The 14,439-nt window shown below is 34.9% G+C and overlaps 1 protein-coding gene across 1 annotated transcript in view; it reads right to left on the bottom strand.

Annotated features, from left to right (window-relative positions):
• LOC101885457 (CUB and sushi domain-containing protein 1) overlaps positions 1–14,439 on the bottom strand; it is a 219,117-nt gene that overhangs the window by 34,094 nt on the left and 170,584 nt on the right. The window contains exons 33-36 of the mRNA XM_073920566.1: positions 12,972–13,145; positions 10,865–11,047; positions 2,857–3,033; positions 246–425 (exon numbers count right to left, since the gene is read on the bottom strand). Coding sequence (XP_073776667.1) covers positions 246–425; positions 2,857–3,033; positions 10,865–11,047; positions 12,972–13,145 — 714 coding nt within the window. The remainder of the gene's footprint in view (positions 1–245; positions 426–2,856; positions 3,034–10,864; positions 11,048–12,971; positions 13,146–14,439) is intronic.

The following is a 14,439-nucleotide window of genomic DNA, read 5'->3' as shown; positions in this document are numbered from 1 at the left end:
ATCTTGTAACATAGATCCTACACATTTCCTTGGAGTTCGCAAGTGAATAATCTTACATGCCAGGCGAGTAAAAGAAAAATAAATAAATAAAGTAAAAGATCAAAAAACATCTGAAAGACTTTTGATGTTGGAATGCAAAGAAGCCCATAATATTAGTGTATTTTTTAAAAGCTCTCGCGAAGCTGTTTGACGAACAGCCAAGAGAGAAAATGGAGATATCTTGACGATTTGGAAGTGAAACTTACCTTTGCAGCTTGGTTTGGTCTGATTCCAAGTGCCATCTTTGCTGCATCGTAGTACAGATGAATCGAGGGGATCCATTTCATAACCAGGGTTACAGCGATAGTGGACGGTTTTGTTGAATATGAACTCTTTTCCGATGTAAATTCCATTGGCGATTGGACCAGGATCTCCACAGCTGATAACTACAAAAATAGAGAACAAGCTAACACAGATATTCTTGACATTCTGATATTTCTTATTCACTTAAATTGACTGAATGTCTAATTTAATTTTGTTTTAATAACCAAAAATATTAGTTTGTGTAAAACCTGAAGTCTAATAGGCATCTAAACAGGCTAAAACGGCTAGGCTAAATCAAGACTAAAATTGGGGATCTAATAGACATCTAAGAATAGCCCAAGACTAGACTAGACTAGTCTAGATCAAATACACAAGAATGAATGACTATACATGTGGAATCTGTCAAATCTTTGTATTTGATGACTAGTTTTGGGGTATTTTTAGATATTTATTAGATTTTCACTGCCCATCCAAATTTTCGTCTATGTTTAGACGTCTTAAAATGTTTATTGGTTTATTGGTTTTAAATGATGTTTATAAACATCTAAACATAGACATAGACATAGAGTGGGCTGAATCAAGACTAAATTTGGGCTGTCAAATGTCTAAAAATAGCCCAAAAAAATAGACTAGTTATCAAACACACAGGAATACATGACTACACATGTGAAGTCTGTCTAATCTTTGTTTTGATGACAAGTTCTCGGCTATTCTTAGATTTACATTAGATTTTCACTGCCAGTCCAAATGTTCGTCTTTCCTTTTTATCCACAATGTTATAAATAAATGATTAAATAAATAAATAAATAAATAAATAAATAAATAAATAAATAAATAAATAAATAAATAAATAAATCTGAATAAATAAAAACACGCACAATGTTGCAAATTTGATAATCATCCTACAAATAGCAAAGAACCTTGAATCGGTCATTATTGAATTATTTTCTCCCCTTACATCCCCCTTTTCTCTTTCTTTGTTGGTCTTTATATTTGACATTTGGAGTGAATGTATTTTAATTGAATTGTGTTTAACTTTTGTTTTAATTGCTAGAACTGTTAGTTTGTGTAAAACCTGGGTTTAAAGAAGTTTATAGACATCTAAACAAACAGTAGTCGACTAGGCTAAAGCGAGGCTAAATTTGAGCTGTCAGTGGGAATCTAATAGATGTCTAGTAGCCCAAAACTATACTAACCATTAAATACACAATAATAAATGACTAAATATGTGGAATCTGTCTCATCTTTTTATTTGGTAACTAGTTTTGGGCTATTCTTAGATACCTATTAGATTTTCACTACCAGTCATAATCTTTGTTTATATTTAGACGTCTATTAGATGTCTATTTAATCCAAAATTGATTGTTTGGAAATATGTTTATCCACAATGTTATACCTAAATAAATAAATAAATAAACAATTAAACAAACAAATAAATAAATAAACTGTTAGTTTGTGTAAAACCTGGGTTTAAAAGATGTTTATAGACAAGCATAGACATAGACTGGGCTAAAACAAGACTAGATTTAGGGTGTCAGAGGGAACTTAATAGACCTCTAAACATAGCCCAAAACTAGACTAGCCATTAAATACACAAGGATGAAAGACTACGCATGTGGAATCTGTCTACCCTTTGTATTTCATGGTCTTGTTTTGGGCTATTCATTGATATCTGTTAGATTTTCACTGCCAGTTCAAATTTTTGTCTGTGTTTAGACATCTATTAGATGTCTATTAAACACATCTTTAGTAATCATGTTTATCCAAAACAATCAATCAATCAATCAATCAATCAATCAATCAAATAAATAAACAAATAAAACGAATAAACAAATGAAAGAATAAATAAATAAATAAATAAATAAATAAATAAATAAATAAATAAATAAATCGAAGGAACGAACGAACGAACGAACGAACGAACAAACAAACAAAATAAATAAATAAATAAATAAGTAAGTAATCGAACGAAGGAACAAAGAAATAAAGTAATGAACAACCAAACAAACAAACAAACATACAATTAACCAAAATAAATAAATATATGAATGAACGAATTAAGAAATAAATAAAGAAATAAATAAATAAATAAATAAATAAATAAATAAATAAATGAACAAACGAGCTAGTGAACGAATGGACAAACAAATAAAATGAATAAATAAATGCTTAAATAAATCTGATATTAGAAAAAAAAATAATATGCACAACGCTGCAAATTTGGGTAGCAATCTATAAATAGCAAGTAACATTGAATTGGTTGTTAACCTGCTTTGTACAGCAATTGTTGGATTATTTTTTTCTTCTACATCCCCCTTTTTCTCTTTCTTTCTTGCACTTTGTATTTTACATTTAAACTCCATTGTATATTGTCTTGTTATTGTTTTGTTATTACACAAAAACTATAAAATATCAGGAATATCATAGAGAATATCACAACACAGTTTACATAAAATGCAGTATTAAGTGTAACTAAAGCACACAGAACACACACAGAAAATTGGAATAAAACAGTTTCTAGTTATCAAATAGAATAAAGGCTGCGGTTCTAACTGATGCAATCTGGCGCAGAGCCGGTCCAGGTGCCGTTGGTGGTGCAATGGCGAGTAGTGAGTCCAGAGGTCTTGTAGCCCTCCCAGCAGGCATATGTCACTGAGTTGGAAAACAACATCCCGTCGCTGAAGACGATCTTGGCATAGGCTGGCGTTCCAGGATTACCACAGGATACAGCTGGGAAGGGAATCAAAGACAAGGAACTTAAAGAGAGAACTTCAATATGTGAGAAGCAAAAGACTGCAGCGCTGCGGGACTGAAAAAATGGCACACACTATACTGTGAAACATATCTAGCACACCAAGCAAAACACTTCAAATTAAACCACAAACATCATGTTTTATTTATTTATTTATTTTTTTTGGCAAGGTAGAAAAACTTCCAATTCCAATTAGTTTGAGATTTTGATGAGTCCCCCCTGCCCCCCTCCCCCCCTTTTCCCCCTGTTCGTACAGATAAGGGCAGTAAAATGATATGCTTCAATGTAGTTAATTAGATTTTGGATTGTAATAGAACAGAGATATGTGACGACCCTAAAATGGTTGGGTGTCCATACGACAATAATAGCAATAATAAAACTGTTCATTTTCATTTATTTTATTTTGTATCTTTTGTTTTTGTCTTACTCGCTTTCTGAAACCGTTCTTTACAGGACTCAAACACTGTTGTCACGGCCAACTCCGCTCTGCGTCTTAAGTCCGATCGACATACGTGTCGGGATACCAGACAATCTGGTAACAACGGGAAGGCTCCTCATACGGAGGTAAGCGGGTAAAGGCGCGAAAAGGAACAGCGACACACCTCTACTTCTGACTACATAAATCACGATCTCCAGAAACGTATATAGGGCTACGTTTTCAGAATGAGCCTGTGTTGAAATCTGCCATTCTTCTCTTTGTGTCTTATTTCATCGATCAGTTCTGTTGTTGTAATAGCTGCAGTCACTTAATACAGAAGTCACTTCATCTGTATTATCATCAAACTTCCAATTTAACGTTTAACTTAATTAAAAGAAGAAACAGCCTGAGCAATTCAGAGCTAACACGATTACAGTGGAGTCCAATGCTGTAAACAGATACATTGCCGAATTCTAAGTTATTATTGTGTATGTGTTAATTATATTATTATGTGTAAGTGGCAACAGACTTGGGTTTCATATCAGGCATTTTAGAAATGATTGCCTTTATCCACACAACTGTACTTATATCCAACATTGTGTTAACCCCCGACAGCAATCTGTTAAAATATGTTACAGCCCTTATTTATTTATGAATAAATGTACAGTACTTTACTCATTGAGTAGCTACAGGGTACAGTGTTATTGCATTCTAAAATATATATATATATATATAGGGTATAATAGTTCCTGGAGTGTCTTTCAGTTTCCGGAAGGTTTATTTGATGTGTTTTCATGTGAGAAAAACAAAATCGCAATATGTGATATACAGTGGAGCTGTGCAATGATATTGGTGAATGTTAAAAATATGCAGTACAGGGCTGCGCTCCCCAAAAGCATCTTGAGCCTAAGTATATCATAAAAAAAACAATGGCTGAGCGACTGGTCTTAATGTTAACGCCTCCCAGGGCCGGAGAGGGACTCCTTTTCAGCTCTGGAGTTTCAAGCCTTAGACCGGCCCACCTCAGTTCACGACAAATAACGTCATTTTCAAATCAGTTTCTAATGACTCTATCACGTCTTTTTCAAGAACACAACTGTAAAAGTTTTTCATAAATATGAGAACATTAAAGGGGAGCTAAATCTCCAACACTATTCTCAAAAACATCACAATGACCTTTCCTGCAATAAATGAATATATATATATATATATATATATATATATATATATATATATATATATATATATATATATATATATATATATATATATTCTGTGCAAAATTCTTTATAGATATCCTGTCCTTTGTAATGGTGGTCACACAAAAACAAAAGTAAAATAAAAGTAACCCAAGTAAAAATAAGTAACTTAAACAGAATTATATGTCTTAATACTAAAAATGAAAAAAAAAAATACTCAGGTGAGGTTCGAACTCAGGTCGGCGGCATCATAACACAATATGCTGACTACTTAATCACTGCAAGACTCTTTTAACCGCTGTAAGAATTGAAATATTGCAAATATTTTGATATCTTTGACAATTCACAACATGAGCTGAAAACAGAGACTGGTAACTTCACAACTCAGCAAGGGGTATGCGGGAAAAACCAGTTCCTGCTGCATTTGCATCTGAAACTCAGCTTCATCCCCCAACTCACGCATATGGTCATTTCAATGTTTGAATGTTTTAGATTAACCAAACTGACTTTAATTATCATGTTTGATATCATTTGAAATGTCTCAGTGCGATTGGTACAATGGTCTCATTCTCTCAGAATTAGACATAATCAGAACAATAAATATATAACTTCAGGCATCTTTTGAACATCTTTTGCCACTAAGTGTGAATGCCTTTTGTTCACACCCCCTTCCTTGAGGGAATTCTTGGATTATTTAAGGTAAGGCCTAAGAAGGACTCAGGGCGATTCTGCCTAACCAGATCAGCCCATAACATGGGGTCTGCCCCATGTTATGTATATTTCAAAGTCAGGAATGCATCTTTTTCATCTTGGATTTATCTTTGATAATTTGATGTTTTGTATTGATCATTTATGAATTGACTGATTGAATTGGCATAATACATTTACCTGACTAATAAATTGTAATGTTTGACCATATTTTGTTTACTCTGTAATTATTAATTCAAGTAGATTACGCTGTATCCTTGTTTCCGCACGTCTTGCGTCAGGTCAGTAGACGGACTAAAATCCAATTGAGATGGAGCATTGGCACACTAATTGTGTTTTAGCGATCCGGCTGACTCTTGATATTGATTCATGTGTACTTAGGTGGAAAGGGCGATAACTTCCGTCTAGGTCAACAAGGTGTTGCACGACTAACCTAGATTGGGTACCCGACCTTTGTTTGAAGGTAATATTATTCTAAATTAAGTTCATATGGGAAACCATGGGCTTGGTGAAAACCAAAGTTACTATAGAGTCCAGTAGTCGGGTACATTTATATTAATGCCCTAACCTCTAATTAGAAATGATGATTGTCTTAACTCAAAGGTGTACATCTAAGCGGGACTAACTAAAGTATTTTAGAACGAGCGCGCTGGTAGCGGCCATCTAAAGTATTAGTCAATTTACCTCTGTTTAATATTCAAGACTGACCGGAGTGTGACCGTGAGGGACGCCTTCGGCCGAGGCGATTTCTCTGAGCGACATGAGCACCCGAATGAACGGATGTAATAGTTACTAGTGAAGACAAACGGTTCAAACATTTATCTAAATTACATATTGATATAATCTTCTTAATGTTTTATGATTGGAGTCAGATAAAACGAGGATAAATATATTAATATTCTAAACCACCTCATACTAAAATTGGAGTCAGATATGAGTTAAGTTTAATATAAATCAACATTGTGCACTGGAAAGATCGAACATGCAGTGAACCTTCATCCACCAGTGGACACCGGCATTGGGCCAACTGGGTGGACCTTACACCGCAATATTACTTTCTGTTGATGGCTTAATCTTTTTCCCCCCATTTTAGATTTCCAATCAAGTTATGTCAGATTGAAACATCTGATTTTCATTGAGAAGGTGTAATATTCATTGATATTAATTATTTGAATTCATATATTTACCAAGGTGCAGCTCTTTGGGGTTGAATGATCATCATGTTACAATGTTATATCATCATTAACCTGCAGGCTGCATTTTGCTCAAAGGGTTGCGAGAAATAGCTATGGACTTGCAGCCAAAAAAACGGACCAGCCTACCGGGAATTCTCAGGGTCCTCCTGATTAACAAATCAGGACCTGCTGCCTGCTTTCCCAAAGTCATTGTAACTTAAGTCACCTTTATCGGGCATGCATTTCCACTGTCAAAAGGGTACCAATGGCAATCAGTAGTGGACTGTGTGGAGTTTGCATGTTTTCCCTGCCTTCGCGTGGGTTTCCTCCGGGTGCTCCGGTTTCCCCCACAGTCCAAAGACATGCGGTACAGGTGAATTGGGTAGGCTAAATTGTCCGTAGTGTATGAGTGTGTGTGTGAATGTGTGTGTGGTTGTTTCCCAGAGATAGGTTGTGGCTGGAAGGGCATCCGCTGCGTAAAAACTTGCTGGATAAGTTGGCGGTGCATTTCGCTGTGGCGACCCCGGATTATTAAAGGGACTAAGCCAACAAGAAAATGAATGAATGAATGAATAATTAGTATTAATAATTTCTAATTGGATAATAATTAAAATATTAAACATATTTAAAATATTTAGTAACACGTTAGAATAATGGTCCACTAGTAATGCATTTACTAACATTAACTAAGTATCAATAATCTGTAAAGCATTTATTAATCATTGTTCAGCATTTACTAATGCATTATTAATATCCAAAGTTGTGCTTGTTTAAATTAATGCACCATGAGTTAATATGAACTAGCATGAACTAACGTTGTTTAAATTAAACAACATTAACTTACATTAACCAAGATAAATAAATACCATAACAAATGTAATACTAATAGTTTGTTCATGCTAGTAAATGCCTAAATACCTAAATAAATATGTTACTAACCATTAACAATTAACAATGGACCATTTTTTTAAAAGTGGTACCAATTATTTGATTAATATTTTTATTATTTTACTAATAACAATTTAATTTAAATAATACAAATTGAACATGTATTATTATTAATATTAAAGGAATGCACTTCTCTCTGTGTTCGTGTGGATTTCTTCAGGGTGCACCGTTTTCCCCCACAAGTGCAAAGACATGCAGTACAGGGGAATTGGGTAGGGTAAATTGTCCGTAGTGTATGTGTGGTATTGAGTCAGTATGGGTGTTTCCCCATTATGAGTTGCGGCTGGAAGGGCATCCGCTGCGTAAAACATATTCTAGATAAGTTGGTGGTTCATTCCACTGTTTCGACCACAGATTAATACAGGGACTAAGCCGAAAAGAAAATAAATGGAATGCATGTTGGATGCAGATAGAAGTATTCAGCACTTGTCACTGTGCTACTATGGTTATGTTTGAGCGTATCACATTTAATGATAACTCTACACAAACTGACTTGAAGCACCTCAGCATTAACCAGTTTTACTACAAACCTTCCAAGCCAATGAGAATACATTAGATTAAATAAATAAAATCAGAGACTATGCAAGAAAGGTAACATTTTAATTATCATAAACAAGAGTGAACATTTTAAACTGCAATCACCGCTGTCTACAACATCCAATTAATACTCCAGTTTTCAACTTTTTATGCTGAGGGAAATGCTTAGTCATTAAAACATTTCAAATTGTCGAGTACTTCCATTTACCAGTTAGCTAGAGTGCTCTATTCACAAATCTTTATTGCAGTGATATATCATTACGCACCATGCTAATGACAGGCGCTTTTGTGTGCCTCCACTAACCAGACTCCTTGAGTTAACTGGCAATTACCGATTTTTAGGCCAGCTAGCATCAAAAGATCAATTGTACACTAATTACAGTGTACAATCCAGGAAAAGAGTGAGTCGAGCAGGTTACGAGAGCTTCAGAAACAAAGAGTACAAGCTGTAATTTGAGCTGGTTTTACTTATATTACAGCTTTTTTTAAGGACACACACAAAAAAATAAATAAATAAATAAAAAACATGTATTTTTCTCATTAGGACACAGTTCGCTTGAAGGGATGTTTGCCTTTCAGAACAAATTAAGCTCAAGAGCAAAGCAGTGCCCTCGTGCATTTTACCTTGGGTCCCTTACTACAGGTACAGTTGAAGTCAGAATTATTAGCCTTCCTGAATTATTAGCCACCCCCCTATATTTTTTTTACTCAATTTCTGTTCTGGGGTCCCCACAATGGAGTGATCCGCCAATTTATCCAGCATATGTTTATTATGCAGCGGATGCCCATCCAGTTCCCAATCACTGGGAAACATCTATAAACACTCATACACACACATACACTACGGACAATTTAACTTAACCAATTCACCTATATCATATGTTTTTGGACTTGTGGGGGAAACCAGAGCACCCGAAGAAAACCCACGTTAACATGTGGAGAACATGCAAACTCCACACAGAAATGCCAACTGACCCAAATTTTTAATAACTAAGTTCTTTTGTCTTTGCCATTTTACTAGATGTTTTTAAGATACTTTAATTCAGCTTAAAGTGACATTTAAAGGCTTAACTAAGGTAATTAGGCAAGTAAGGGTAATTAGCTTAATCAATGGTTTTTTCTGTAGTCAATCGAAAAAGAATAATGCTTAAGGGGGCTAAAAATACTAACTTGGTTTAAAAAATATATATTCAACAGTTCTGTCTGGTTCTCAAATCGGATTGGCTGGTAGCAACGTGATATTCTACAATAACAGCACTCATGCAGCCTCCTCACCCTTCTGTATTACTTCTCCCACATAGAGTGAAAACAGATCAATAAACTCACTGACACATTTTCCAGCTGTTGGACAACATAATTGTACTTTTGAGGCAAGAATGCAGTTGTTTAGATTGCAACCATGCAGTTTATTTCTAAGGATAGTGCCTATTTTAAATATGTATAATTTCGGAGATTCAGCTAGTCAGTATCCAGCTATGACTGCTACAAGATAGCGACAAAGACCGCATAATAAGCCCTAAGAGGAGAAAAACTCAGCATATTTCAAACAACAACTGATCAAATCATTATTAAACAGGTAAATGTCATTCTTAGTCGATCACTCTCTTTTGTATGCTGTAGTGCTCTATTCATACTATAGTAATCTGGTAGTGTTTGCTTTGCTTTGACTTTTCAGGGTTAATTATTGTGGTATCCCGATTGCAACAGAGAAATACTGGGAAATGTCGTTAGACTGATGGAATTTTATTCCATCCAGCCTTATAATCTTAAAATGTGAGCAAAATCACCTGCTTTGTTATCACTTTAGACATTACGCTAGAGAATCATTCTAATACTATTACTAGCGTATGAGTAAATGACGTTTGTGAAGTAGCAACGGGTTCTGCTGTTCTGACGTCAGCTGCAGATGTAAATAAATGGTGTAAGAAAGTAGTTCCTCATACAAAAGGATTTTTAGACTCTCCATGTTATATAAACAATTATGCCATCAAACTTTTGTACAATGGCTGTATATTGTTACTAGTGGGACACTAAGAAGCCGATCACACCAAAATCGCTTTTTGCGTTCTGAAAACACGAGAATGCGCATTTAATGTTGTTACGCAACAACTAAATCAGCTAAAATAGGTAATGTGCGAGAGTGTTGTTGTTGATATTGTTATAGTTTGAATGTTTAATAATATTGTGATATTCAAGATTTTTAAAATCATACAGCATCAGATTACTCAAAACAGCAACCATGAGTCTTTCCTTCTTCTTCAAAAAGTCATCTTAACAACACAAACACTGCAGTCACCTCAACGAAACCCCGCATCTGCTTTCACTTGATTGGAGAATGAAATAGAGATAACTGATGTAAAACGCTGACGTAAAGCGCTTTTTCCGCTCAGGGTTGACTTTTTCAACTGCGGGCGCAAAGTGTGCAACGGAAAAAACGCAAAGCTCAGCAGGTGGTTAAAACGCGAGGTGCACAGGGTGCATAAGCAGCACTCAAAATGCTTGCAGTCATTAGTAAATCATTCTAAAAGACACCTTTAAACACAAAAAGTGCGTTTGGTGTGATGTGGTGTGCCAACGCATGGCTCTCAGCAGTGCCGGTATACGACCATGTTGCACTGCTACTCGTGTGATATTGCTCATTAAAACTGCTTTTATTTGAGCCTGGACTTTCTCCAGGAAAAAAAAATATTACAGGAAATACTGTTAAAAAATTATTGCTCTGTTACACATAACTAGGGAAACATTTGAAAAAGGGGGGAAAAAATCCCAGGAGGGCTAATAATCTTGACTTCAGCTCTATATATGGTAAATAAGTGAGTCTCACCTTCACACACAGGCTGAGTTCCACTCCATGAGCCGTTCTGCAGGCATGTGCGCTCTGAAGATCCGATCAGTGTATAGCCGGCTTCACACATGAACCTTAGAAGGCTTTTATGTCTGAATTCCTCCCCAAGACGAGAACCGTGAGAAGGAACTCCCGGATCCCCACAGAATCCTGGATTATCACCTGAAATTAAATAAATGAATGAATAAATAAATAAATAAACAAATAAATAAATAAATAAATCATCTAAACCAGCCTTGGCAACAGAAATGTTTGTCATTTATTTTCTTTAGGACTTCCTGGATTTTTATGATGCACATATTTTTAAAAATCAATCTAAGAGCTCATGGTGGGTCTCTTGAGAATGCTAAAACATCACTAATATAGCTTGCTCTTAATGTGTATACTTTCTGAACTCTTCTTCAGCACTCAGGAATTTAAGACAGAGGGAACAAAGCTACATTAAAAATCACGTGCAATCAATGTTTCTGTGCTTATTTGCAAAATCAGAGTACTTAAAATGTAGTTTATTGTTTTATTTCAAAGATATTATAGTAAAATAATATAATAATAATAATAATAATAATAATAATAATAATTATTATTATTATTATTATTATTATTATTATTATTATTATTATTATTATATTTTTGATAATAATAATAGTAATTCATAGTTCAGGAATGTATCATCATTTGGGAAATTAACAATAACTACCTGACAAAAGTCTTGTTGCCTATCCAAGTTTTGGGAACAACAGATAATAACTTGATTAGTTGATCATCTGGCATCAAAAGTAGCTTATATGAAAGGCAAAGGCCTCTAGATTACTCTTATGTACCAAAATAAAAGATGAACATGCCTTGATTTTTAATTATTTAATTAAGACAGTAAGGTCTAACTACACTTAGAAAAAAGTCTTGTCACTTGGAAAGTCATGGTGCAGTGGAAAAAAAATAACATTGTGTATGACTCCCATGAGTTTGGAGGACTGCATCCATACTTCTCTGCAATGACTCATAAAATGTATTAATAAACTCATCTGGAATGGCAAAGAAAGCATCCTAGCAGGACTCCCAGAGTTCATCAAGATTCCTTGGATTAACCTACAGTGCCTCCTCCTTCATAATACCCCAGACATGCTCAATAATGTTCATCTCTGGTGACTGGGCTGGTCAATCCTGGAGCACCTTGACCCTCTTTGCTTTCAGGTACTTTGATATAGAGGCTGAAGTATGAGAAGGAGCGCTATCCTGCTGAAACAAAATGCCCTCTCTTGTGGTTTGTAATGTAATGGACAAAACAAATGTTTTAATACCTCAGGCTGTTGATTATTATTATTATTATTATTATTATTATTATTATTATTATTATTATTATTTAGTAGGCTTTTTAAAAGTCTACCTAGTATACAGTAATTCTACTATAAATAAAAAAACTATTAACTTATCCTACATTGTTTATTTTTGTTTATCCTACATTATTTTTGTTGTCATGAGCCTCGGCTGCATTCAAATTTCAAAGTACACAACAAAGGGAACGCAATGGTTTTCGGAGGGGGTTTTGTTTACATTCTCATTATATATGAAGAGTTCAGATGCAAAAACCTCTAAGTGTCATTTGACTTATTCTTTTAAAATGAACATTTTTCTCAGCCTCCTGTGTTTATGTTCAATTATTTCAACTTGAAAGCAATGACAATAACCTATTCTTTGCAATTAAAGAGAAATTATTGAACATACACACGGGTACCTATGAAAAAAATGAAGCTTTTGCATCTGAACGCTTCATGTATATATATATATATATATATATATATATATATATATATATATATATATATATATATATATATATATATATATATATATATATATATATATGTATAGCAACATGAACACACAATAAAAGAAGGCTCCATGAAGCATGTGTTATCTAGACTGAAGTCAACAGCAGTTACTGTTTAAACTTTAAGATCTCTCTGGGCACGGACAGACACTTAAATCTGAAGTAAGCTGAGTTGCTCAGACAGGGACTTAAAGATCAGCTGGCTGGCCTGTCTGCAGTCTCTCCCCCTGAGGCGCTGCCACCTGTTGATGTGTGTACCTGAGCAGTAGGGCGGCGAGCCACTCCAGCGCCCGTCCTCCAGACACTGACGCGTCCCGTTCCCCAACAGAGTCCGGCCCTGGCTGCAGGAGTAATGGACCACGGCTCGGTAGGTGAACTTCTGGCTCGACATTTGAGCAAACGGCGGTGTTCCGGGATCACCGCAGGATATTGCTATGGAGGAGAGCAAGATAAAATAAAATGCTAAAACAGCAACAACTTTAGTGTTCTTCAGGGGTCCGTTCTTCGTACGTGGATTACTCAGTTAGCTGGATTTGGATATTGACGATTTGACACGATCCAGGATCGTTTCGTTCTTCAAAGCTGATCCGAGAGTTGTTGTCATGGCAACAGATCTGCTAGGTCAAACCTGATCGGGAGCAGGTTCAATTCATATAAACAGGATTAGATCGGCTCAGTTCAAGCAAAGATAATACAGAAAGTATGTACCGAGTTTTGATATTTTCTTACAGTAAAAGTTATATACAATTGGGAAAATAGTAGTTTTTAACTATATATATAAAGTTATAGTCATTAATAAAATAAATAAAGTTTTACATATTAATAAAACGTATGTAATCTGCACCCTCGAAATGAAAGTAGACTGCCACCTGGTGGTGCAAAGAGAAAACTTATTGATATGAACTTTTTAGATCGCTTTAGTACAAATTGTGTATGATAGAAATGCACAATATGTCACTTTTTTTTAAAAGCAATAATACATTTACAGTCATAAACATGTTTTGACAGTTAATATGCCAGTGATTTGATGCTTCACAAAAGTTGCAGACGCCTTTACCAATATCAAAATGCTTTTGGAAACAACCAGTTATTCTTTACACCGATTAAAAAACGGCTACTATAATAAAGAAAATCTTTTCTAAATGTAGAACTAAATACATTGTTTTGCATTGAAATGCATGATGAATACTCTTGTCTTGACAAATGAAAGTGTAAAGCCTGCAGCTCAAAACAAATGTGAAGTTACTGCGTGTCATATTTTACAAGCCGTTTACTGCTAATTTGATGTAATTTTGCTCACATGGATAATTGAATATTAATCAGATGATGTCATTACGCTGCTGTGCCGTGAGCCAATCGTTGCATTGCTGATCATGATTTCGAGGATCAATAGATCTGTCCTTAACAACACACGCAGCGATCTCAGATCAGTTCATCCAGACATTCTAATCTGATTCGCGAACTTGTTTGAAGAACCAAATAAGCGAGAGATCAGTTATCAAGATTAAAAGATCCAGGATCTGCCAAATCATCTTAGATCATTTAAGCGAGGTATGAAGAACGGACCCCAGGATATCATTATATAATATCATTGAATGTTTAGCATTCAGTTTACATTTTTGTTACATAAAATCACATTCAGAATAGGAAAAGAATACAAACAAACACACATTTATTTGACTTTAGCTATTTTTGCATCTTTTTTTGCACATTAGGTATTGACTGG

The sequence above is a fragment of the Danio rerio genome, chromosome 13 (genome assembly GCF_049306965.1).
Source record: "Danio rerio strain Tuebingen ecotype United States chromosome 13, GRCz12tu, whole genome shotgun sequence".
NCBI lineage: Eukaryota > Metazoa > Chordata > Actinopteri > Cypriniformes > Danionidae > Danio > Danio rerio.
This window is presented reverse-complemented; position numbering and strand designations above follow the sequence as displayed.